Source organism: Rattus norvegicus, chromosome 14 (assembly GCF_036323735.1).
Source record: "Rattus norvegicus strain BN/NHsdMcwi chromosome 14, GRCr8, whole genome shotgun sequence".
In the NCBI taxonomy this organism is placed as follows: Eukaryota; Metazoa; Chordata; class Mammalia; order Rodentia; family Muridae; genus Rattus; species Rattus norvegicus.
In genome coordinates, this window is record NC_086032.1 from 31,410,235 (window position 1) to 31,437,407 (window position 27,173).

Here is a 27,173-nt window from a genome sequence, read left to right on the forward strand (position 1 = left end):
CCTTGGGCGCATGGGATCTTGGTGGCTAAGGGGACAGGGTTGAATGAAAAGTTCCGCAAGACTCTCAGAAGTCACCGCCTGAACAGCAAACCTGAATAACCGGGACAGACGTAAGGTCGGGCGACTTTCAGTGGTTCCCGCCTGCCCACGCTGCAGGTTTTTCAGGTCCCTGCTTGACCGTCACTCCCAGGCGTAAATAAACGTGCGATCAGCAGCCGTGTCAGCCAGCAGGCTATTTAAGCAGGCACCAGCATCTGCTGCTCCCCAGCCCAGCGCTCGCCCAGTCTTCATGTAAGTAGCTCTCTACGGTCGGCCTTGAATGCGGAGAATGAACTTGTCTAGAGAGGAGCTTAAAGTGCTAGAGTTAAAACATTTGCTTTTTTGCTTTTCTGTTGGAAAACGGTGGAAATGAAAGGGAAAATTAAAAGAAAAATTAATTTTTATCCATTTGCCTGCCCCCTGTGGCGTGGAGTCAGAGTGCTGCTGGGGGCCAGGTCTTTTGCAAAAGGTGTGTGTGCCAGATTGTGGTGAACTTGGAGCAGGGAAGCAGGGAGATGCTTGTAATTGTTTTACTGATTCTGTTGCTATTTTCATCACCGGGGGAACTTATTTATCATTTCATCATTTAAATACCAATAACTGTCACCCTATATCTCAGATTTCTATTTAAAAATCAAACACAGTAAAATCTGTATTTTTGGTTGGTATGCGTTTGGGAACTCGATGTCTGCATTGAGGAGAGGCGTCTGGACTTTGCGCTTGCTTACATGCTCCTCCTTCTCCTTCTCCCATTTCATTATTTACAATAATGAAAACAGCAGTCAGGTAAAGAGACGGCGCTGCCCTCTGGCATGCATTTCCAGAAGGTAGAATTTTGTGATTTTTTTTTTAATTCAAATGGTGTCCAGGTTTGCAAGGTCAATTTTTAGGTGGGGGAAGAGTCGTTGAATAAAAGGAACCCGGTACCGCTTATTTTAGATAAAAAGGCCTTGAAGAGAGGTGCCAGTTCCCTGCACCTTGTCTAAGCACAGGGGTTTTATATCCAGGGCAGGTACTGAGGAAAACATGCAGGCTGGGGAGGTGAGAGAGAAGGAAAGTCGCTCGTAGAGGACTAAACGCCGTGTTGCAAAAAAAAAAAAAAAAAAAAAAAAAATGCACAAAACACAGTAAGGAAGTAAAGTGACAATTTACTTAGTAAATTACCAACTACCCAGTCTGTCTGTTTAAGTGGAGAGTTCGGTGATGGGGGCTATGTGATAGCTCATACCTGTGATCTCAGCATTTGGTAGGCTGAGGCAGGAGAATCACCCTGAGTTTAAGGCTTCAGAGCAAGATCCTGCTTCAAATAAACAAAACAAACCAAGCTTTAGAGTGCGATGCAATCACAGGAGTTTCCTTTCCCAGGTACTTGCCATTAAACCATCAACCATCGCCACCCCAAGGATTCTTTTTTGAGACCATGTTTCAATATGTAGCTTGGGTTGGCCTGGATACGTCACCTGGCTGACCTGCAAGCCCAGGTTCCCTTGAGTGCCAAGCTAATGCTCAACTCCAACACATTTTTCTAAAAAGGTCTTTTTTTAAAAAAAAATATGTTTTTACTTGAAATAGAATTTTATCACATTTTTCCTCTCTTTCCTCCCTCTATCCTTTCCTAGCTACCCTCCCTTCAGCACTTCCCATGCCACTCAAGTTGATAGCCTCTTTTTCTTTGCTTATTATTGCCATATGTATGATACACACACACACACACACACACACACACACACACACACACACACACACAGCGGAGTCCTTTTTGGTTGGTGGTGTGTATGTGGTTTCAAGGCTGACCTCTGTACCATGAATGGGACTCAGTCTCCAACACACATTGTGAATCGAGTTTTCTCAACCCCTGGGAAATCCATGAATGCTAAATCAGAGTTGTGCCATGTGTTTGTTGTGTATATACGTGTATGGTTATTTGTTTTCCTTTCTTTTGTGTTTAAGGAGCTTAAAGCCACTAATAAGGAGCTAACAGGTTTGTTAGGCAGGGTGACGGGCTTACCCTTTCCACAGCAGGCACTGTCTAACCACCACACTGAAGCTGCGTTCCATGTTTGTAAAGGTTGTGTTCCAGTCAAGAGGGGTTCTCTGAGCAAAGATTTGGGGCCTGGGAATGAGGAAAGATTCAAGTTACAAGGGTGTGTAAGGGGAAGAGAAGTGAGAGATAGCAGAGGTTATTATATGTGAACCCATCTGGAGTGGGAGAAAGCTGGTCAGTGTTGGCCTGGAGAAGAGGCTTGGGATGTGGGTGTTACCAAGAGATGGATGAGATCCATCTGAGTGATGGATATTTTCACTTCCCTTCCTCTTGGTGTTTTTCAAACCCAGACTGGCTTCAAACTCACAGCAATCCTCCTGCACCATCCTCTAGCGCCCCCCCCCCCCAAACACCGAGTTTTCTACCAGCCCCAGGCAAAAGCATGAGTGGGTGACATTTGTCTTCCTGACTTCTGCCATCCCTTCTATCCTCCCTCTCCTCCTCCCACTTGTGTGGATTCAGGTGCTTGTGTGGGGGTGGGGATGGGGCCACAGGGCCCCACTGAGCCTGCCCTGGCTACTGAGCCTGCCCTGGCCAGCTGCCTGTGTTTTAGAGTTCCACCATCTGTGCCGTTTCCAAGGTCTCATTCTCTCAGCGATTTGTTTACCTATCTTTCGTACACTAATTAAAGTTATGATTTTAATAGACAGTAATTGCTTAATGAACCCTGGGTTATTAAATGCGTTCTAACGAGATAACCTATCTGGGAGTTCTTTGAACTCTTTCTTTCTTTCCTTGTTTTCGCTGCTGTTGTTGTCTTGTTGTTTGCTTGAGTCCGAGTCTTGCGTAGTAGCCCAATGTCGCTGGGGCTGCCCTTGAACTCCTGATCCTCCTGCCCCTGCCTCATGAGTCTTGAGATTATAGGCTTGTGCCATTATGCCAGCTTCGAAATGCTATATTAATATAATTATCGCTTTAATTTAAAGCTAGCAATTAGGAAACTCACTTTCGGGTAAGAATATATAATCCCCATTCGTCAGAATTTATTCCGAACAGCTGAAAGAATGTCAAGATTATAGGTTTTCAGGCTAAGTCGCCGTCTAAGACTGGGTCTTGCTAAGTTGCCTTTTCTGAACGGAGGTGAAGCTGAACTCCTTAAGGCTGGAGAGAAGCAGTTTCAAGGTGTCTTCCAACCTCCACATACATGCTGAACCCCAGAAAACAGCCTCTCAGAAAAGACTAGGCTGTGAGCATCAGGGCGGTAGACCAACTCTGGGTACCACTGCTGATCTGCAGGCAGAACCACTTCCTGCCATTTACGGTTCATGAAAAATGTTTTTAGACAAGCAGTGAGTTCACACGGCAGCAGAACCTGTCTGTAGACGTGACAGAATCTCTTCCTTAGGTGACCTTTCTTTGAACACATCTCCTTTACCGTTATCTCCAAATACTGTGTAGAACGGCTTACTTCAAAGGCCACTTGGGTTTTCGCTCTTAATGGCTATGCTGTGCAAGCTGGGTTAAGTTATTTGAACACTGAAGAATTTTTCAGACTTCCAAAATGCTGAGGGAACAGGGCAGTGGGTAGTAGAAATGTGACCTGTGGCCTGGCGGGATACACAGAGTATTAGCCCATCCGGTTAAAACCAGCATGGAAGGACCACCTTCCTACCTGCTTATCCAAGACATGCTGGTGGGGAACAGGCTCCCTAAGGATACAATGAGCCCCACTGTGCAAATGGAAGGTGTGTGTCCTGGTGGAGGTGCCACAGGCTCCTGCCTCACAGCCCCTGGATTTCAGTTAGAACCTAGGTAGGTTTGCTATTCTAATGCTTTTGATCCCAGGCATATGTGAGATTTGGAATGAGTGAGGTCTGACCAAGCAGCTGTAGGTTTGCCCATCCCTTTCAGTTGTCCAGAAAGTTCCTGCATCTGTCCTCATCAAGACGCCAGCTAGTCTTCTACAGATTACCAGCACAGACTAGCCCTGGCAGAAGGCACTGCAGACTACAGAGCAGAGCAGAACACGGAGGCACAGGGACCTACTTTCTCAACTACAGTAAGGTAGGAGTGAGACCCGAAGATTAGAAGTCTTAATTGGGTTTTTTACATTTTTTTAACATGTATTTACGGGGGGGGGTGCATATGCCACAACATGAGTGTGGAGGTCGGAAGACACCTTGAAACTGCTTCTCTCTAGCCTTAGTATGGAGTTCTGAAGACTCAATTCACACAGTCAGACTTGTCAGCAAGCGCTGCCTGGGCCATCTCGAAGGCTTACAGGGGATTATAAATATCTGCCTCTTCCTTCCCTGTTGAAAATGCCTGACTGGAGCAATAAATGATCTGATCATCGTTGTCGTTGAATAAAACCCACAAGAGTTCAAGAGAGCAAACTAATTTCCCTGCGATTTTAGCATTCCGCCAAGCATGCTCAGGGACCCATCCCACTCACCCCCAGCTCCCCACCCCCACCCCCAACTGTCTATGCACTTAAATCCAAGAAGAGGCTCTCATTCATTTGCACGCTCAATCTGGGTCAGAGTTCAGACTCCAAAGAGCTTCTGGATGACCAGACAGCCCCAGGGACAGATCCGTAAGAAGCTGCAAGAGGACCTGATACTTGGCTAAGAGGAGACTAAACACAGGTTCCCCGAAGAAAGTGTTGTACTTAACACCGAGAGGAAGAGAACTGCTATATGCATCACCCTAACAAAAGGAGTTCAGAATAAACATAGGGGGCTTACAGGGTTGTTCCTCAGAAGGTTGAGGTAGTCTGTTTCAGGTGAGCGCTCTCCAACACAAGGAAGTTAGGCTTCCCCATCTCCACATTTCTTAGACTTCACTCCAGTGGTTCTCAGAAAATGTGACCAAACATGAAAACCCTGTTGGTTTGTTTACAGTTGAACCAGTCTGTCCCACACGGTGGAAACAAACTAACAAACTCTAGGATAGGCCCGGGAGTCAGCTCTTATTTTAGACTACTAAGCAGGAAACTAAAGATAGTCCTTCTGACCATTGGATCTAGATAGAAATTTCCTGGAATTCTTAAGGTCATCACAGATTCGCTTACATAATGTAGTCTTTGTTGATGTAGTGCCATTTCCTGCATGTGTGTGGCTCCTCCCTAAGGAAATTTACATAAGCAGCCCTCCTTAGTGTCCAACTTCCTAGTCTACGGGTGGCTGGGAGTGAAATTTGCTGTATAAAAAAAGAAGTAATTCTGGAAGCACCGGTCACTTCATTAAGCAATCCTCTTAGTCCTCATCCTTTGCAGGTGAGCTGAGAACTCCAGGAATCTTGATGTAGGAGGGAAGGGGCAAGAGGCCCTCTTTCATTTGCACGCTCAATCTGGGCTGGTTCAGACTCCAAAGAGCTTCTGGATGACCAGACAGCCCCAGGGACAGATCCGTAAGAAGCTGCAAGAGGACCTGATGCTATGTAACTTGGCTAAGAGGAGACTAAACTGCATTTAATTATTTGCTGCAGGAAGGCATGGGGGCCAGTGGCCAGTTACCCACTCTGACCTTCAAGGGAAAAAGTGTCAGGGACCGCTGCAGGCCGCAGCACAAAGCACATTACTTTGTATGCCATGAAGGACCTGGATAAATACAAAGGTATAGTGAGATGCACAGGCGAGCTCTGGAAGACAGACTGACCACCAGTCTTTCACTTCTTATGTCTTCCTTCATTTGCTTGTTTAATCTGGTCTTATATTAAGAGGTAATACATCTGTTAGCTAGGGGCTGGAGAGGCAGGCAGTTAAGGGCACTGGCTGCTCTCCCAAAGAACTCAAGTTCAATCCCCAGAACACACACAGGAGCTTACAACTGTTTATAACTCCAGTTTTAAGCGATCCAACTCATTCTTGGGGCCTCTTCGGGCGCCCCAAGATCCATACATGGTGCACAGAGAGACTTGCAGGCAAAACATTCATACACACAAAATAAAATAATAAAAATCAGCCATCCATTGACTCGTGCACACGAAGCCCTTCCTTAGGTCATATATCTTATGTTTCCTGTTTTTCTTGTATTTAACTCATAACTGTATTGTTAAAATCCTTATTTCTGATGATTATCTTTTGTTCCTTCCCCAACCCCTCTGTGAGCCAGGGTCTCATTCCATAGCAGAGGCTAACCTCGGTTTCAGGATCTTCCTGTCTCAGCCTCCCAAATGGTATTCTTGATAGGCACTATGTCTGCTGCTTCTATTTTCAATATAGATTTGTAACTGCTTATTCGTAGTTCATGTTTACAGCATGCACGGCCATCTCTCCTGACACTTGTTCTCACGGAGGACTCTGTAATGACCCTCCCGTGTATGTTCTGGCAGATATGTTCAAGCACGCTCAAGTTTCCCGCAGTTGGGAGACTAGGGAACGTTAGATTCCCATGTTTCCTTAGAGTAGTGTCAAATGTGGACCCCACTAGAAGAAAGAGGAACATGATGTAATACATTTGGTCTAGTATTTCAAACATCTAGTGTTCTAATAAGAAGCTGAGTGACAGTCATCCTGATAGAGTCTAGAAACATTTCATATTTCCAGATGGGGCAGAGGTTTTCTAGACAAAAAAAAATGTATTATAAAAAGTCGTTATTTTTTAGTTTTGAGTAAAAAAAATTATTTAATGATTTCAAATTTTGATCTCATTCAGTTACCCAGCATCTTGAGTCTTTTGGGAAAGTTGGATCAGTATTTTGATTTTATATAGTGTTTGTTGTTTGTAGTTCATAGATAGTCACTGAATCCTACAAAAATGACGTGAGACCACTGTAGCAATGGTAGCAATGGCAGTTAGAGGTATGGAGGGCCACGCCAAGTGTATGCTGTCCAAAGTCACATGGAGATTAAGTCACAGAGCTCAAAGTTCAGATTTCCTGGTGCTCCATCTAGTATCTTTCTGCAACATGTCTGAGGGTTAGAGAAATAGTCCAGGTTCAGCGTTCTGTCCCAAGCAGGCCTTTCCAGTGTGCCTGTCCTCTTAGGTTTCTCGGTGATGCTAAGGACCAGGCTAGAGTTTTACGTCTGCTGTTTGTCCCAGTAGCTGAACACCTGTTCGTAAAAGCAGCTCAACCGTGGAAAAATGTAAGTCCCCTATAACTGAGTGTCCTGGCAACAGGCAGCATGGGTGGTTGGACTTCGGCACAATTTGGCATCGTACAAAGTGCCGGCGGTGTGCCGGTTTCTTTGTTGCCTAATCCTGGTCATAAAATAAGCATGGTAGTTGGATCATAAAGAGTAATAATTGATTAAAGTGTGTTTGAACTAAGTGATAACTCGGTTTTGTCAAAGAGTCTTCCATGGACTTTTTAAAGCGCACGAACCATCTGAGGAAGCGTCCCTGCTTCCTTCAGGCTGACCGCAATGGCCTAACCACCTGATAATCACCCCGTGCAGCATTACAGTTCCCTAACTACTGCTTCTTACCATGTAATGTGGGTTGAGTAAAAAATACGTAGAACCACTATATAGATTCTCAGGACAGATCAATAAGTCACGGCGCCACATCCCCAGAATAACAAATGCACAACAATTTCCAGGGTCAAGCAATGAGACTGAGAACATTTTCAGAAACGTGCTCTAATTTTAATATTTGAAAGTGAAAAACAGTGACTGAACAGGTGCAGGACACAAGACAGGCGCATCAACTTCCTTCTGCACAGCTCACATATAACTCACCTTTATTATGTATCTTTAATTACTAGACTGACCTCTGTCATTTACATTTACTCTTTGACCATCCTTACACGTTCAGTTGACAAATACACCACCCTACTTCAAAGCTAGTGATCTAATGAAGCTAGTTAATACTTTTCTAAACCAATTTAATTTGAGAATTAAACAAGCAACCGAATTTGGTAATATACTCTAAAACATATAAAGAAATTCGTTTAACTGCCCTTTTGTTGTATGGGGAACAATTTTCTTTTATTACAAACTACAGAAAGTTGATGTGTTTGTTCTTTGTTTCCAACCTTGGTCATACAAATATTTTTAGCTTTAATAGTTCTCTTTAGGAGATACGAGAATTTCGTTCCATGAAAAATCTCTGATTGATGCATTAAACATCAAATATTTGTAAAGACAAAATTTGATCATTCTGCGTATTTCACAAATATCTCCTTTTCAAATTCTCTGGTCTGTAGTTCCCTGACCACCTGGATGCCTGTAAGATTCTCTAGGATGAAGAATCCTAGATGAAGGCCCTTTGTTTATACTTGGTGGCAGGACTAACTCTCTGCGATATAATGGATTTAGCACACCATGCTCTTCTTCCCACAGCAAGCTGAGCCCCTGAGCCAGTCGTGCTCTTCCTCCCAGACAAATGCCTATAAACTGCAAAAGAGGCAAACCCTCTGGAGGTGTGTAGCCATGGAATATCAACTTAGCTTTAACAGATCTTCAGTCTTACATTCCTTTAAGGGTTAAAGCAAGCCTCATCCTTAATACTGTGGCCTGCATCTTTCTAATCCCCAAAGGAACAGAGACAATGAAGTCTCATGGGAGCTCCTGCCCCACACCTAAGTGACACATCTGACAGATAATAAGAGGGTCAGACGCCAGTTTGCTGTGGCCTATTGTATAGCTGTGCTTATTAAAAGCATCCCTTTCACACACGTGTTCTAGCTTACATGACAAATTATATGGCTGCCTTAATTTCACAGGCGGAATATTAAAAATCACCAGGTATTAGGGCATTCCATGGGCCATTAACACTGAGCAGTTCTTTGCACAGCATAAGTCATCAAATTAAAGCCTCTGTAGGCCTCACACTAGGCCTCTTTCTCCCAAGATTGGCACCAGGAAACTATTATTGAGGAAGACCATGGCCATTCCAAGGCTATACTACGCCGATCACGAGGAATTTAGAATAGAGATCATCCCAGAATCCTCTGGCCCCAAACCTTGCCTTTGTGGATGAGGACATAATTCCAATCCCGTGGAAATGTGTGTACACTATTCTGAATGGTTTCATGGGCAGCTGATCACCATTGGTCGCTGGAGCATACCCTCAAGGAGTTTTTAGACACACTTTACTGCGAAGAGAACCAAGTTCCAAATAAGTGAAGGGACCCAGGCAAGGTCCTGTGGGGACCGGAAGGAGAGTTTAAAATGGACTCGATCTCTGGATCCCTGTCAGCATCCTGCCCACTACTCCACAGTAGCTACTCTTTCATTTAGCAAGGAGGATTTAAATGTATCCTCTACAGTGTATCCAGTCCAAATCCTTAAACATTCTCTCTGTAACGCATGCTACGGATCAAAAGCCCCTAATTTCTGCTTTGCTCTAGTTGCCTCGAACCCACACGGAAACTAAACTGTCCTAATCTGATAGTGCCACTTGGCCGCTTGCTAAGAGGATGTGACACAAAATGGTAGTGTGTGCCTTTCTTCTGGATGTCTTGGGTAGGATGAAAAGGAAAGGAAAAATATGAAAATTCCTTGCGAAGGATTGGAGAGGGGTTCTGGGAGAAGGGGTGTCTGGGAAAGGTGAAAACAAATGACAAATTGTGGGTCCAAACCGGCGGCCCATGTTCTGCTGGAGATAGCTTTCTGGACTGCCTCCTCTCTCTCCTGCTTTCTCTGGAGGTCTCCAAACAGCTCTCTCTGCAGCTCTCTCTTGCTACTTGCAGTTTAAAGCAGCAAGTTCTCCCACACAGCTCTCCCTTGCCAGCCTAAAAGACAAAACGTCTCATCCTCTGCCTCTGGTCCTTTAGCTCTGTGAAGCCCCTTACAATCCATATTGCATCCTTATATTTTGCATAGTTGAGAAATTATATATTTTTGAACTCATGTTTTTAGAGTTCTTCTCCACAGCCTTAAGAGCTGTCCTGAAGGTCCCAGCATTTACCATTTTGCTGAGACATTGCCACAACTGCGCCTCCCTGACTCCTGCTGTCTTTGATCATTGTGGAGTCATTAATATTAACAGGGAGGACATTCTTTGAAGGAGGAACATAAAATATACGCACATTATTATATAAACAAGCCTTATGCCTATAGCAGCCATGGACACTCGTGGAGGCCCATCTCTGCTGGCCCTGTCCCAGAGGCAGGAACCATGTCCTTCTGTTCCTACCAGGCCATTCTGGACCTGGCATACCTGCTGGCCTTTTCATTATCACCTGTTATTAACAGCATCATTAATCTGGTCCCAGGCAGCCTGTGTCTACTCTCCTCCTCCTCTGCCCCTCTATTCCACTGGCGATGCAACATAGCCTTAACAATTATGCCTCCATGTCAGAATGAAGGAACGTCATACTTCTCAAAGTGCAAATAAATCCCAGCAAGAATTCACAAAACACCTGACAACGTGTCAGGGACTAGTCTAGACATCGGCGTAATCAGAACTGTGCGCTAAACCCCCAAGTCTTCAGAAGTTTCTTGCAAGTCCCACTGATAATCTGAACCAAAGCCTCCTTTCCCAAGCCAGTTCTAATTAAAGTGGTCTTTTAGAAAAACATTTGCTTTCCAAATAAGTAAACGGCTTCCCTGGGTGTTATTTTAGCAGGATCCTTTTCTTTGCTAGCTGTAAGGATAGCTAGAGTTGAATTTTAGCTGTTCTCCTGTTGTGAGTCAGCCTTGGGGGCGTCTATCCACAGTTCATATTCTTTCTGGAGAAAAACGTTTCTGAATTCATGAACATCACTATAAAAAGCAGACTGCTTACACACGCACACCACCCTCTTTTGCCCACTTATTTCCAAAAAAGATTGGCTGAACTCATCACTTGCTTCCCAGCAGGCTCAGGGGAGCCTAAAGCTTTCCTATGATCTTTCACAGGACCCCATGCTCCACACAGGAGACTGAAACAGCCAGGCAGGCAGCAGGCTCTCAGTGAAAAGAACTTGGTGTCTGTGAGAAGGATTGTATGTTAAGGGTCAACTAATGATCAGCTCACGGCTGGAAGTCGTTCCCAGACACCCTCTGGTAGTTTTTTCATAACCTCTTCCTGTTTTCTGAAGAGAATATAGAAAAATCTAAACCCTTGCAACATAAGTTGCAGGAGCGTCTGCAGTTGATTCCGCCCAAATGCCCAATCTATGACATGGCGGTGACAAACACACCCAGCTGCTCTTGCCGAGGGTACGTTCCACTCTGCAACGTGTTCTCATTTGTACGTCATGTTCTTCACCAATGGCATCTTTCAGCTGTCTCTTCACCAATGAGAGAAGAGCATGTGAGGTAGGAGAACCTGATGGTGTGAGCTGATTTTCCTGGCTCGTCCAACAGGCTGGGTCAAAGCTGTGTCTGCTCGCTAAGAAACATGTCACAGGCAGACAGGGCGCGGCCTCGCACGTGATCCTGTGGGCATCTCACAGCCCTACTTTGCCTTTTCCACAATTTCCCAGCAATGGTCATCTGTTCACTCCGCTACTCAGCATGGAGGAAAGATGGTGTGGTAGTTATGGGTGTAAGTGGGTTTGAGGCTCCACTCTGTCAGTTAAAAGACTTGAGATTTGAAGCACCCAAGTAATTTCCCCATCTCTGTTTCCTATCTTGCCGTAGAATTGTTGCAATTACAGATGTATGTCGCCACATCAACCTTTGGGGTAAAAAGTGGGGAGTGGGGATAGAATTTAGGTCAGACAGCACTTTCATCCATCTCCCCTCCCCCGACTTCTTCTCTATCCTATGAATGGAGCCTCGTTAGTAATAGGGAAAAAGAGAAATGGTGGGGAGGAATGAGTGGAAATCCGTTCTTTATTCTTCACTAAGTAGACTAGAACAGCTGTCCAGCAAACAACCGATGTGTAAGGGGCAGGAGGTAACCTGAAGGCAGCCACCTTCCATCACCATCTTCTCACACAGAAGCTACAGCCACAGCATCTGAGTTTTGAGGAAAGGCATTGGGCCTTACCATTCCCGAGACACTGACAAAGAGAGATTGTAGCCCAGAGAGAGTGAAAACTATAAATGATTCTTTCCAGGTGTCCAATCAGGAGATGCTTGCTGACTCCTTAGTTCCCGTCCTTTTAAAAAGCAGCTGCACACCACACAGGAAACGCTTTACAGTTGTGAGCAATGCCTTTGAACATGGCATGGGAGGTTAGCCCAACACTGACTTGGGTAAGCTGTGCGCTGCTGCGTCTCCTCTTTCTGGGAGTGGACAGAGTAATTTCCACTGAGTAGCACTTGAGATTTCATAGTATTTGTTTTTTTTGTTTTTTTTGTTTTTTACTATTTTAACTCAAGTTTCATTTTGAAATTAGGTGTGCTTGTGCATTTGCACGCATGTGTATGTACATGTTCTCTGTGTGTGTGTCTGTGCACGAGTGTGCCTGTGTGTACATGTGGAGGTTGGAGAACAATCTCAGGTTACATTCTTCAGGAACTTCGCATCTCCTGTTTGCAACAGTGTTGCTCACAGGCCTGGAACCTCACCAAGTAGACAAGAGTAGCTCACAGCAAGCATCGAGCGATTTCCTTGTCTCCTCTTCCCTCCTTGACATTACCAGGATCACAAGTGTTAGCCACAACATCCAGCTTTCTACATGGGTTCTGGGGATTCGAACCCAGATCCTCAAACCTGCAGCAAGCACATTTCCAACAGAGTCATCTCCCCATTTTGTTCTTAATTCTGCTACGTTTCTGAGAGCAGTGGGATTTCTAAGGCAGAAGAAAGCAAACCTAAGGGGAAAATATTGAGAAGCAGCAAACTGAATCCAGAACAGCCCAGGACCTTTATGAAGGCCCAGAAAATGGAGAACTAACAAAGAAAAAGGCAGCACCTCACATATTTTTTAAGACTTGGCTTACTCAATGATATGCCCAATTCTGTGGCAAGTCCAATATATCAGAGTCCCAGCACGATGTCATCTCTGCCCTTGCAGGCATGAGGCTCTTGATCTGGTCCCTAGGTCTCAGTCTTTCTGCCTTGAGTCATCTAATGCATGTTTTAGAATAGTGTGCATGCATTCCTGTCATTGTGAACTAGTGGTTCTGCCTGTGTTGTAGCTGTCATACTGGTCAAGGGTGAAGAGGATCTCCTGTCTTACAGAATATAGTTGGGTAAGAACTTTAGCTTTAGTCAAATGGTGTCTGAACAAAGCTTTAAATGGCTACATTCCTTTACCTCCGTTGATTAATGTCAAGTAAACACAAGGGTTTTAAAAAGAAAGGCATAGAAGTCTGTGTGAACGTCATCCCAGAAGCCAAGGGAATGAGGCCAGAGGAGGTCAGCAATGACCCCGGTCACTTAAACAAGGACCTTCAGTTCTCCCTACACTAATTCACCAAAGGAGATGGATGATTACGTTGGAGTCAAACACTCAAATGGATGATCCAGTGATGGCCTGTAACGTGTGATGTCCACACAGTATACGGAGAATATACTTAGAGGCATAGACTGACCCTGATGCCCCTACTCCTTCCTGTAGCTAGAATAAGAGGCAGAGTGTTCGGCCCTCCCCTGACCCCACAGACAAGTTAGTTAACGTTTCTTGTCTGCAAAACAAGATCAGTTCCACTATGGTTTCAAAAAGAGGGCTTTGAGAGAAACTATAACAACAAAGGAAAACCAGATCTCAGGACACCGTGATCACCACTGCATATTCCATGGTCTGATAACCTTGCCCACTTCCTGTCCTGACTCTTTCCATCCGACTTGGAGCGTCCATCTGGGGACTGATATTTGCTCGTTGTGGTGGAGTGTGTGGGTGTGCTCGAATGCATGCACGACTCCGGCTCACATGAATGCACATCTGTGGCTCGCATGCTTGCATAATTCGCCAACCCATTTTAAATCGCAGAATCGGGGTCTGACTTCCAAGAGCTCCGGAGAAACACGATAGTCACACGTAGCATGCCAGGGATGACAGTTCCTGGTAATTAGCTTTCCAGCCACTGTTCATCCTTGTTCTGGGGACTGATGGAAGTGACAGAGCCTGGAGACGAAGTCCAAACTCTGGAAAGGAAAATACTTCAAATCCCCTGCTGGGCTGGAACAGGATGTGCCTTAGCACAGTAAATAGCCATCAGATGGAGCCTTTAACCCGACGGGGTCACAGAGGCTGTGGATAAGAATAGCCTAGAGATGTTTAGATAGTACACGAGGACGACAAGAGCACACAACGCTGGCAAGAATTAAGGTCGACAGTACAAGTGCTGACGAGGAGGCGGGGGGCAGGACGCTGCTGCTCACAGGCGAGTTTTACTAGAGAACTTTGGAGGAAAGTGTTGCTGCAAATGCCCTGTAACGAGAAACGACCGTGCATCCTGTAGGCCAACAGGTCCAGCCCTCATAAGTACGCTAGAGAACTCCCTTAGTGGGGTTTCAGAACCCCTGGCACCGCCAAAGAAATAAAATTATTTAAAAAAGTTGAAACTCACCTCTTCTTAAAATTATCTCAGCTGACCACCTACTCAGATGTTGAGAGGATACACAGCCAAGAACAGGTAGATAAGCAGTAAGAGCTTCTAAACGCTCACAGTAGATTTTGGTAATTAAGTTGCAAGGTATGACCGTAGTTGGAACGCTACCCTTGAATCTCCCACACTGGGTCCGTAAAGTGTGGCTCTCATTCAGGAGATGTGGAATAGTCCTAGACATAGCCACAGATGATCCTGAGACTTTGCAAGGCTTGACAATGACTGTCCTTCTCTTAAGGGCAGTAATAACAAGGCTCTTCTGGCATTTCTATCATGGGTACTAGAATATAGAGGCAGGTAAATAGTCTGCCTTAAAAAAAACTTATTATACATAAGAACACTGCTGCTGTCTTTAGACACACCAGAAGAGGGCATCAGATCCCATTACAGATGGTTGTGAGCCACCATGTGGTTGCTGGGATTTGAACTCAGGACCCCTGGAAGAGTAGTCAGTGCTCTTAACCTCTGAGCCATCTCTCCAACCCCCTGGCTCTTCTTTTCAATTGTTCCATTTAGGGTTAGGGATAGAACCTAGGACCTTGTGCATGCTAGGTAAGTGTCCTACCCACTGAGCTATACCCCAAATATTTTAGTTATTGTTCTATTGCTGTGAGGAGACACCACGACCTAACTTATAGAAGAAAGCATTTAATTGATGACTTGCTTACAGTTTCAGAGGGTTTTCCCATGAACATCCTAGTTGGGAATGTGGCAGTAGGCGTGGCACTGGAGCAGCAGCTGAGAGCTTAAATCCTGGCAGCAGGCAGAAGGCAGCGAGGGATGGAGAGGAAAAGGGAGGGAGACAGAGACAGACTGGGCCTGGTGTGAGCTTTTGAATCCTCAAAAACCACTGCACAGTGCTATATTTTCTCTGATAAGGCCACACTTCCTAAGCCACCCACCAATGGGGAACCAAGTATGCATTTGTATGAGCCCATAGTGGGGCATTCTCATTCAAACCAGCACAGTCCTCCTTTTTGTTAGTGTCTAAGAGACACTGCAAGTTTGGGTGAGTCCCTTCATCTTCTGTAAAGTCTGTGAAGAGGAAGATCCCCATCTTCCAACCCATCACTTCTCTTGGAAAATGCCACACACCATTTTCTCACTTGGGAAAATACAAAATGTTTACAGAGTCAATTGCTTGCAGGCAGCTCTCGGTGAACACAAGAAAAATACAGGCAAAGAAAACTGGGAGATGTTTCTAAGCAATGACTCACCTGGATTGTCAATGCGGTTCACAGGGTTCACAGTTGGTAGCATGCGGGGTTGGGGATTTAGCTCAGTGGTAGAGCGCTTGCCTAGCAAGCGCAAGGCCCTGGGTTCGGTCCCCAGCTCCGAAAAAAAAAAAAAAAAAGAAAAAGAAAAAGAAAAAGAAAAAGGAAAGGTAGCATGCTTGTCCAAAAATGCATGCAACCCTGGGTACACTCCCAGGATGCACACATGGGCGCAGGTGCAGACACACACACACACACACACACACACACACACACACACACACACGAGGGAGGGAGGGAGGGAGGAAGGGGGAGAGAGAGAGAGAGAGAGAGAGAGAGAGAGAGAGAGAGAGAGAGAGAGAGAGATGGGGGAGAGGGAGAGGGAAGTAGGCTCAGAAGTTCAAAATCTTAACCAACTATATAGCAAGTTTGAGACCTGGTCTCAGGGAAAAAAAAGTCCATCTGCTTTACCCCTCTGGCCAACTCCAAAGTACTGGAGTAGGTCTATTGGGGTGGAATGGAGTGGAATATTTTTCTTGATTGGATGTTGGTGGCATTACAGAGAAGTCATAATTCTGGGAGAGGGAGAAGATGTTTTAAAAGATAGCCAAAGCTTACAGAGTTCATAGCCCTTTGTATGAGCTAGTTAATATAGGTAGATCTGTTCAAAGCAAAGGACCATGGGCTCATTCATGGGCAGAAAGCTGTTTGAGCCACACAACGGGCAGACCAGGCTTTGGAACTGATTTAGAAGAAAAGCAAGCTGTTTTCATTTAACCTCTCAAAAGGGCTTGTGCAATGACTTCCCCAACCACAAAAGAAGAAGGCAATGACAGGACACATTGTCTTCGAGGTGTTTCACAAGATGTGAACAACCGCAGCAGTTAACACTGGTGTTAAGATTAAAGTTTACAAGGCTTCAAAATAGTTCTTAGTTCTTTGTATCTGAAATTGTTTAAACTACCTTCAGAGAAACTTCCCAGTGGCGACTTTATTTCCTTACTGGAAACAGTTAAGGACCTTTACAAGGTCAACTGTAACCAGGGCCGTTTGATTCATACAGCAAGAGAGAAAGAAACAAACCAACAGCAAACATTGGCCTACCAGGAAAGGTTGAAATAATAGTGCCTGAATTCTGCAAAGCAGTAATGAAAAAAACGATGGTAGAGCTCTTGCATCCCCATACTAGAAGCCAAATGTACTTGTTTAGTGTACCTTGAAAAGCTAGGCGCTGTTAGAGGACACTCCCACAGTCTCCTTAGCAGCCAACCAAGGCCAATGGTCCTCTGCCAACTCACTTCACCAGTCCTTTAAAATCAACCAGGACCTCCTCTATATAATCCCCACTCACTCTGGTAACAGAAAGCCACAGAAATCTAATAAAATAAAATGCATTTGATTCCACATGGCAACATTAGCAACCCATAAGTTGTATACCTGCACTTACAAAAAACAAAACAAAAACAAAAACAAACAAAAGAAACAAACAAAAATGGGAAAGCTTAGTGCACACGTCTGGGTCACATTCCTACAGTGTAATATTTCTGAAGGCCTGATGATTCCACAAGGCATCAACAAAGGTTCTGGTGGGAGAACCAGCAGGACGATATAAAATGGAATGGGTAGCAACATTTCCCCGGGCAAGAAGTGAAACCAGAGGCAGCTGTCACTCCTGCTATGTTCTTTCTGTTGACAGCTTGAACGGTGGTGGCCTTGGTGAACAGTTTAGGCTGGGATTAGGGTCTAACTAGAGACACCACACCCTTTGAAAATGGCAACAAGTCCCTCCCTGCACTCACGCTTTTACCCTCCTAAGTTTCTCCCACTAAACTGAAAACAGACTGCCTTACTGTAAGGGGGCTAGCAGACCACTGGCCTGGAACCAATACTCAGTGTTTCCACTCTAGAGTTCTGGCCATTGTTGGAAATCAGCAAATCTTTGGGTCCTCTGTCTCAATGTCCCTGGCTGTGAGATGACTTTCAAGAGAGTGCTTGTCATAGAGGGCATGGGGGATAAGTGCTAACAGAAAGGTATTTCTGACCTGATGGACCCCACACTCCCACCACTACCATCTTGGTACAGAGACAAGGATCCTTTGGTACAAATTTAACTAGAGGGACATCTAGTTCCCTGAAAATGATTTGCTGGTGACTTGGCAGATGCTTTGAACCTCAGTCCCATGTAGTCAAAAAGCTCCTCCTGTCTGAAATCTCTTCAAGGGAACTAGAGGAGAGGTAAAATCTTTAGGAAGTAGGAGGTGTAAGTCACAGGTGAAAATGTTGTAAGTGCAGAGCAAATAGTTCACCCCCCAGGCACAAACCACATCAAAACCTGCTCCAGACTTTCTGCAATTGTTTATTAATGCAACAAGCCAGGGTGATTCCCACACTTCTGCTTGGCTCTTACCCTCAGCAAAGGCTAAACCTGCAGGAAGTCTACAGCCAAGAATATCTTGAAGACCAACCTTCTTTTTTTTTTTTTTTTAAAGATTTATTTCTTATATATAAGTACACTGTAGCTGTCTTCAGACACACCAGAAGAGGGCATCAGATCTCATTACAGATGGCTGTGAGCCACCATGTGGTTGCTGGGATTTGAACTCAGAACCTCTGGAAGAGCAGTCAGTGCTCTTAACCACTAAGCCATCTCTCCAGCCCAAGACCAACTTTCTTTACCTCCCAGTTTTCAACAGGGAGCACAGGAGAAGGGGAACACACCCGCTAGTTTTCTTAGCCCCAGTCTGAAGCTGCATAGGTGTGGCACGATCAGACCCGGCGGAAGGCCGTTGCTTCAATAGGCCAACACCATTTGTCTTTAAAGTGAAGGCGTGCTAGGGAACTTGAAACTGGAGGTGGACCTAGTTTTCTTTGCTGAAGTCTGAGGTTTTAAACGACAGTTGATGTTGACCCTACTTAATTGGGTAGGTTTTGAAAGGTATTGGGGTTGGGGATTTAGCTCAGTGGTAGAGCGCTTGCCTAGGAAGCGCAAGGCCCTGGGTTCGATCCCCAGCTCCGGAAAAAAAGAACCAAAAAAAAAAAAAAAAAAAAAAAAAAAAAGAAAGGTATCACCCCCACACAGGAGAACACAGTGAGAGGTAGGTGGGCTCTTGGGGTGGAGGTCTGGAATCTGGGGTTCAGCCGCCTTCCGCATGCTGGTGGCTCAGCCTCCTCCACTCCACCTCCCGGCTGTAAATCGTTATCGCTGTGTTTACATTTCCATCTCTGTACATGTACATTGGAAAGATCTTTAAAATACCACCTAAAAATGTATAGCCGTTATTTGTGACTAAGCGGACAATTTAATTTTTACCTCTGTGATTTTAATGTACTTCAGATTTTCTACAGTACGTGCTATTTTGTAATGGGGGTGGGGAGTAAATATCTACTGGTGGTATCGTTGTTGTTTTTAACAACAATGGGTTTCCATTTCCCCAACTTGGGCAGTAGGCGACTTTCCCCAAAGTGTGCGGCACCCAGTGCTCCCTGACAAGGTCCCCCACGTGCTAGCCCGTGGCGGAGGCGGGGTGTGGCGACCCGGGAGGCGTGTCCACGGCGTCCGGAGTCCAGCCCTGCGTGTGTCCTCAGTCCTTAGGGCAGCTCCGGACCTCCGGAGGCAGCTCTTGAGGAGCTTCCTCCACTGTCCCCTCAGAGAGGCAGGCGAGAGGCTCTCCATCCTTAGCCAGGTTGGGGACAGTCCCGGAGAAGGGGGCCCCCAAACTCCCGCAGCCTGCAGCTCGGGGCGCCTCGGTGGGACGGTGGAAGGGCACAGGCGGGCCTCGCTCACCCTGTGCATCTGCTTCCCCTACAGACGCTCACGGACCATGTCGGCGCAGACTGCGAGCGGCCCCACGGAGGACCAGGTGGAGATCCTGGAGTACAACTTCAACAAGGTCAACAAGCACCCCGACCCCACCACGCTGTGCCTCATCGCAGCCGAGGCGGGCCTCACGGAGGAGCAGACGCAGGTGAGAACCCAAGCCTATAGCATCCTCCGGGACTGGCAGGTCCCCATGCCTCCCGCGGGCCTCCGTCACAGGTATCCCAGTCCCTAAATCACCCCGCAGCTCCCTGGGCGCCCAGTCCGTCTCCACCCTACCCTATCCCACCACCACCCTCTTTCTGAGTTTCCACCACTCCCCAGAGCTGGCCCCTTGCTTTCTCCTCCTGTGGTGGGAGCATCTGCTTTCCTTTCGGTTTCCGAGCTCATTAACTCTCGCCGCTGTGCTGGAGAGTTTCAGGAAGGTTTATTATTCTCATCAGGGTTGTCACGGCTTAAAGGGACGTTAGCGATCAGCTATACATTCGATCCTCGAGTTCCTGAAAAGGCGAAACTAAGGCAGGGCTAGTGCTGTACAGGCGTGGGGATGGGGGTCCGGGACTGGATCTGACAGGGACGTTAAATTGCTCTTCCCTCCACATCACCACATCTCGGTGCTGCACCTAACCTCCCCGCGTTGCCATGTTTTGGTGATTCAGGTCTTGTTGCTGTTTTTATGATTAACCCCTGATTCTGAGCTGCCTTAGAGTCGTTCTCTGGAGTTTTCCAAGAAAGTAGCCAGCCCTCTGTCACTATGGCCGAAGCACGAGTCCCCCTAGTACGATGATAATTTGTCTGTTCGTAAAAGGTTCCCTCCCTATCCCATTATCCCGAAAATTTGCTTAGATCGCAGTGCCGCCTGGTGCAGGGTTTGCGCTTTTAGCCAACTCTTCCTCTAGTCCAGCCTAACCTCTGACTTCTTTCTTGTTCCCTTCAGTGTCGTGGAAAGATGATTTGCTCTGCATGCATGCTAAACTATTTGAGAGCTCATCCTGCTTCTCCCAGAGCATTTCACACCTTTCGATTCTATTCTGAAGCTGGGATATTCTTTTTTTTTTTTTTTTTTTTTTTGGTTCTTTTTTTCGGAGCTGGGGACGGAACCCAGAGCTAAATCCCCAGCCCCAAGCTGGGGTATTCTTATCCCTCCAATTAAGAGCCTGGAGGAGGAGGAGGAGGAGGGGCTTTGTCCTCTCTTCACCCTGCTCAGTTAAAGCTTAAAACCTTGTAACGAGTGCTCCCTGGGATCCTGCAACCAAAATCCTGAGCCCTAAGTCCTAGATGATCCTTGCTAAGCCAGGACAACTTGGAGAAATTACCACAGATAATCCTCCCGGTCCCAGATCAAATAGAAAGGCCATCTAACCAGAACCAGAACCCAGTAGAAGACGATTTATGGTAACCCAAGTCTTGCAACTCATCAAAAGGCAAGCTGTTGGAGTATTAGCATTTTAAAACCCATGCTATATTTAATGATGTAGAGATGTGTCATGTTTTGAGAACGAGGCTATTGGATATCATGGATGGCGTACCAGCTAGGGAATCTAACCGTAATGCAGCCTCCAAGACTCTTCTACCTGTAAAGCAGAGTAGTCGCGCTTGTCTCTGTCCTGTGGTGTTGGAGATCAAAGCTAGCGTCTTGAGCGTGCTAAGCACACAGTGCCACTGAGCTGTGCCACCGGCTCCATGCTGACCTCTGGAGGGAGAGATAAATGCCATTTATTGTTTCAGATACTTGCCGAATCTTTGCTCATTTTGTCACTCTCTTAGAGAGAAAGCACCGTCAGTTCAACAAAGGACCAGAGAGCTCGAATTACTAAGTCTGCAGCAGGGGCACAGCCTGCCTCTGTATTTTCGACTCTGGGCCTCTATCCTAGTCTCTAGCCTATCCTCTAGCTGTTCCCCCACAGAGGAAGGTGGAAACGACTGTATGGGGAGATAGGGGAAGGAAGGGCAGAAAGAGCAGTTTACCCAAGCATTAATCAATAGTCATTTCAGGCTGTTGCAAATCTTTCCTCTGAATTTACCCTCTATCAGAGAATTGAAATGTCACTTTAGCACAGCTGGAAGAAAGGACATCTACCTTTTAGTGGTCAGGATCAATGGGTGCAGAAATCTGTGTGACAGGGCTATCCGCCATCCTCAAATGAACAAGTGAGGTAGCAAGCCTGACAAGAGTGGGTATGGGTGAGTCAGCCTCCTGGGAGGGCCTGGCTTCCTCTTCCTGCCATAGGCCCACACCTTCTTCCTCCAGAGGCCTGCTGCAGCTCAGTACCCTCACCTTCCTGTCCAGACCTGTAGGAAAGTACCTGGAACCCAGAGCGCAAAGTCTCAGCAGAGCAAGTTTCAGGAACGAGGCTTCTGCTTGCCCCGTCATTTCTTGGTGGACCGGGTCCCATCTCCCCATCCTTTCTAACCCCATGTGCTACCTTCATGTGCACTGGTATATGAAAGTGATTCGTAATCTACACTTAACACTCACATTTTTAAAGATGTCTTCCACAAACAGAAAGGCCTGCAGATACAAAGTCCAGTAACGAGATCATGAGACAATTGCTTTCATCTGTAGAAGTAGGTCTTTAAGGATGTTTAATTAGAACTCTGTGGAGGCTGAGTTCTTACCTATCTGTGATGTCTACCGTCATCACAGCCCCCTGTCTCTCTTCCTTACTAGTGTGGCCCTTTTCCAGCCAAAATGATATTTATCACATACGCCAGAATCCCCTTCCCATCCTGACCACCAGCCACCTCCAGGGATAGAACCACACCCCCTCCCCTTTCTTAGACATGAGACAGACAGGGTCTTCCTATGTAGTCCAAGCTCACAATCCTTCTGCCTCAGCCTGCCTACTGTTGAGATTACAGGCAGATGATAACTGAACACATGGCATCACATTCTTTCCCTAAAACAGGTATCATGTTGCTAAAAGAGACATTCACGATTCACTCTTGAGAGACCGTTACTAATTCACACCGTTGACACTGGCGCAAAGCTGAGAAACACTGGAGGCAGAAGTGTTCTGCACTGTCACTGTCCACGAAATAGCTGATACACCAACATCCTAATAAGGTTTGAGGGAGGCGCATCTCAGACTGGTGTGAAAAGCCAGTCACCCTGTTTATGAGTCACGGGTGAATCCGTAGAGCTCCTTGTAACTGTCTTACTGTTCAACTAATGTCTCTGCTAGGGGGAGGGGAGGCGCCTGCGGCAACTCAGTGCAGCGAGAGCCTCTCAGGCAGAGAACTTGACTTGCATTTATTTGATCCCCAAAGGATTTTCCCTCATTACTAGTATTCAGTCTGTCTCCTACATCAGTTTTAGATGAAATTCTACAAAATCCCACTGCCTGTGACTTTTACTGTCTGGAAATCATTGTAAGTGGTAAAGGGGGCTGGAAACACTCCCTCCTTTTCATCCTGAGAGTCTGGGATAATACAGTATTCTTCATATACCCTCAGGAACACACACACACACACACACACACACACACACACACACACACACACACAGTGTAGCTGGCATTGGTTCTTGAAGAAGTTCCCAGTATTTTTATCTCTTTTTGGTGTTCTGGACTTGTTCCCAGAGTCCAATGTTTTCAGCTGTTGGATGTTTTATCAGTGGGATAAGACCTCTAAAGTTCTCCCCATGAAAAGAATGAAGTGCTAGTTGTTAAGAGAAAGGGGGACAGGAACAATGTTGTTTTGCCCCAACCCCTCCCAACCCCAGTGTCCAATTATTATGTGTTCACTCAGAGTAAATGCGTGTCTGTCAGTGAGCAGGAGTAATGAGAGCGCTGATCCATCAGCAAGGAAGGATGAATACCTTTCCCGGGGGACGGCTGCCACGAAGGGAGAGACAAAGCCAGGTGGAAAATTAGTGAGCCAGGAGCTACAGGATCCAGGGAAAGAAGCTAGCAAGTGTGCATTTTGTCACCAGCAGCTACCTAGTCTGATGAATTATGAATTATATATATCATATATGTAGATATATATAGATATATAGATAGATAGACATATATCTATATCTATATCTATATCTATATATACAGATGTACATTTTATTCTCCCAGAAAACAGCTGAGCTGTTCTCACACCTCTTCCCAACCCCCAGTGCCAGGACTCAATTTATTAAGCATTTAGATTGTACCTCACAAATTCACAAATGTGGCCTAGGTCGAAGCTATTTTGGGTAATGACCCGTGAATATTCTGCATGTGAAGATGCAGGTGGCTCTTCTGAATGAGGCCAACTTTAACCACTTTGTCCTACATGAGTCCTAATAGAAAGTGAAGGTTTTTTTCCCTCTTCGAGGTTTTAATTAGTCTTTAAATGCTGCCATTTATTCTGCTCTGGTCCCTGGAAATCCTACTTAATCAGCACTTGCAGCTTCAAAACCCCTACAGTTACCTCATTAATGAAGTTGGCGCCGTGCTCTCAAGCCAGACCCAGGCTTGACTGAACCCACACATACAGAAGAAAAGAAGAAAATGTGCCCGGTCTTCACAATCAGAGTCTAGTTGAGGTCACCATAACATAAGCCTTCTCTTCCTTCTCCTTAAAATGAGTGATGCCCATATGGATTCAGCCCTGCATAACCCAGACACTGTGAGCAGCTGTAACACCAGTGTCTGGGAGGTAGAAACAGGAGGACCAGAGGTTCAAGCTCTTCCAGATGCATAAAGAATTCAAGACTAGCCTGTGCTACTTGGGTCTGTTTTAAAAAGCAATAACAGGAAAAGAGAGGAGACATAAATGATGATGATGATGATGATGATGATGATGATGATGATGATGATGATGACGATGACGATGACGATGACGATGACGATGACGATGACGATGATTCCAAGAGTGAAATGGGACGTGATCTAGGGATCAAGTCCCACCGGTTTTCCTCTGGTGGGCAGACCCCTTGGTTTTCTGTGTTTTGCTGGGCTTGTTTTGCTTTGCTGCCACCCCCAGGATAAGGGTGGAAAGACAGCTGCTCCTGGCCAGGGTGAGGCTCAGCATGCCGGTCTGCAGTGGGGAGGGTGTCCTCACACTGCCCACGCTCAGCCCACTAGGCATTGATGGGAGACTTTCTCAGTCCCAGGACCTCAGTCCCTTTCCTGAGTGACAGCCAGCGCTTGCTTTTTAGAGGCTCTCTGTCCTGTGGTTCACATACTTTCTTGGGCATATTCTCAACTCCCCTCCAGCTCCTTAGCTCTCAGGAGAGACCAAGCTCTCCTCCAGCAGGGCCCAGCCTGCTGTTGTGAGGCTGAAAGTGAATGTTGAATAGCTTTTCCCACTGGACCACCTCCATCTGTACTACACCCCCAAGTAGTACAGCACACCCCCAGAGTGGCGGTCACAGCACTACTGTCTCTTGTTCCTCTCTGCCAGACCTTCCGCCCCCTTATCCCTAGACTAGGCAAACCTTAGGACACACACAAAGGACAACAGAGACTGCCAAAGCTTATTTCTTCTTCTACAGATGAGCTGAGTGACTGATTTATTCTTAGGGGCTTCTTGTAGCTAGTCAGTGACAATAGAGGTGACTGACTGTTGCCTGTGCCTAGACTGCTCACCTCTCCTAGCAGCTTGGTCAGTTAGACCATGGCTACAAAAGCCTCACTGTTATGGGTGTACTCCACGACATGTGAGGTGCCAGCTCCAGGGGAAACTGTCCATCCCATTCTCCAGGAGAACAGAAGCCTGCTGCTTCTGTTTCTACAACAGTGCCTCTTCCAAGCTGGTTTCTTCAAACCCCAGTTTCCTTCTGACCTGGTTCAGAGTTAGTCTAGTCCCCTAGCATAGTTCTCCTAATCTTATCACCCCGAGGCCCTCAACCAGAAGTAATCTTGTAAGGGCAGCCTGGTTGTATCGTGTGTGCCACCCTGCTTTGCAGTTTATAGAAATGTCTGGTACCTCCCTTAGCACCATTCTAGGAGCATCTCATTGAAACGTCTCAATGAGGTCTCCCCAAAATCGGTGTTGACATTGGTGAGTGGGTAAATATTGATACTGAGCTAGAGAATCTGACTCACGGGTAAAACCCACTGCCCACCTTCTGTTTCTGCTCAACACTTCACCCTGTGGATTCCTAAGGAGTCGTGGTCCAAAGTCACTTAGTGCTTAGCTTTATTGAACAACGTTTTATTGAGTCCGTTTATTGAGCTTTATTGAGTCCTTTATTGAACAATGTTTTACCAGGATATTGCTAATGAGCAAAGCCCACGCCGACATCAGCACCGGTCATAAAATATCAAACCCAGAGACTAGAAATCATCAGGGGTATCAAAGAGTTACTTCGGCTTCTTTTATTCAGTCAACAAACATTGATTAATGATTGTGAGATGCTCTGTCAAGGAGTAAGATGCAATGGCGGTGAGATGAGGACAGCCTGGGTGTTCTTTGGACCTTCCATTCCATAAGTTCGAGCATGTGTGCAATTAAAGCAGTGATAGAGAAAGTCGTGTGAACTTGGCAAAGTACTAGAACAGAGAATAAGGTGAGCCTGCTTCTAATAGAGTGGTGCCATTTAAGCTGAGACCGAAAGGAGAGGGGATCAAATGAATATACGGCATGCACAGAGTTCCCGGGGGAAGGAAGGTTGGCGTAAAGGTGCGAGAACCATCCCAGCATCCTTTGCGTCTCTCCTCAGTTGGGCCACACAGACTCCCCCACCCCGGGATGAAATAGACATTTTGGCTTTTCGGTATGCGACAGATAATTGTTCGCATCTCTCTTTCAGAAATGGTTTAAGCAGCGCCTGGCGGAGTGGCGGCGGTCAGAAGGCCTGCCTTCGGAATGCAGATCGGTCACGGACTAGGGAGCCAGGCCCTTGAGCTTGCTCCCGGAACTTCCGTGCCTCAGTTTACCCAGGCTGTTTTGATGTTTCAGTGCAGTGTTGAATGTCTCATTGTTTGCTGTCCTGCTGTTTAACACAATGTGTTTTTTGAATGTATATAACTAAAGAAACAAAATAACAGGAAGCTAAATGCAGTTCTGTGTAAAGCGATGGCTTGGCCGGGAGAGGGGTGTGGCTTACGTTTCTCTTTGGATTTTAATGAAAGATGATGTGGGAGCAGTTTTTGTTTGCCCTTGACCGCCACTTTCCAATCCGTATGTACCACCATCCGTTTCAGAGCATTCCAGAGCTGCCTGGCTTCTGTTGAGAAGTTAAAGGAACGGGCAGGCAGGGGAGACACCTCAGTCCACCTTCCTGTGCCTCTTTCCTCCGCTTCACTTAACACTCTGGTGGTTGGATGAGAACACGGGTGTATTTGAGTCATTCAATTTTTATATATTTGAAATATAGATATATAAAACAGTTCCTTCTCTTACAGCTGCGTTACCTTGGAAAACACCCTCGTTTAGCAGCGACAGATTCCAAGGGGCAGAAAAGCAGGTAGCTAGGGAAAAAAAGTTACAGAGTCTAGAATCTACCTTATTTAAATGAACTTGTTACATTTATTTTGCTGAATAACATGAACCGCTTTTTTTTGTCTCAAAAATTATATTCTAAATAAAAAACTTTGAGAATCCATGGAGTCTTTATTTTTTTCTTTCTGTAGCTGAATAGGCTGTTTATGAAGAAATGAGGGCTGAAAGCGCCTCCATTTTCCAAATCTCCAAGTGTGGTCCAGGATAGGGCGTGTTCTGAGACACGCAGGATCTCAGGTCACAGGCCTGACCTGCAGACTCAAGAGTCTGCATTTCTCACAAGGTCCTCTCTCCCCCATGAGCCACACAGTTTCGAGCCCC

The 27,173-nt window shown here is 46.0% G+C and overlaps 1 protein-coding gene and 2 long non-coding RNA genes across 7 annotated transcripts; 1 reads left to right on the plus strand and 2 right to left on the minus strand.

Moving 5' to 3' along the window:
• Positions 1-26,955, plus strand: Hopx (HOP homeobox). Of its 5 annotated transcripts, none has more exons than XM_039091595.2 (3): positions 1-291; positions 19,422-19,578; positions 26,161-26,955. In XM_039091595.2, exons 2-3 carry the CDS (start codon positions 19,435-19,437, stop codon positions 26,236-26,238), a joined length of 222 nt encoding a protein of 73 aa, XP_038947523.1. In that variant the 5' UTR covers positions 1-291; positions 19,422-19,434; the 3' UTR covers positions 26,239-26,955. The 5 variants fall into 5 exon arrangements, with proteins under 5 accessions (XP_038947523.1, XP_038947524.1, XP_038947525.1 ...); XM_039091596.1 differs by lacking the exon at positions 1-291 and adding an exon at positions 3,935-4,087; XM_039091597.2 differs by lacking the exon at positions 1-291 and adding an exon at positions 18,512-18,534.
• On the minus strand, positions 286-5,019 carry LOC120096732 (uncharacterized). Its single transcript, XR_005493565.2, has 3 exons — positions 4,771-5,019; positions 2,048-2,152; positions 286-1,336 (listed from the first exon to the last, which is right to left on the minus strand). It is a non-coding gene; the product is annotated as an uncharacterized LOC120096732 (long non-coding RNA).
• Positions 20,476-21,643, minus strand: LOC120096733 (uncharacterized). Its single transcript, XR_005493566.2, has 2 exons — positions 21,511-21,643; positions 20,476-21,123 (listed from the first exon to the last, which is right to left on the minus strand). It is a non-coding gene; the product is annotated as an uncharacterized LOC120096733 (long non-coding RNA).
• Positions 26,956-27,173: the final 218 nt, after the last annotated feature.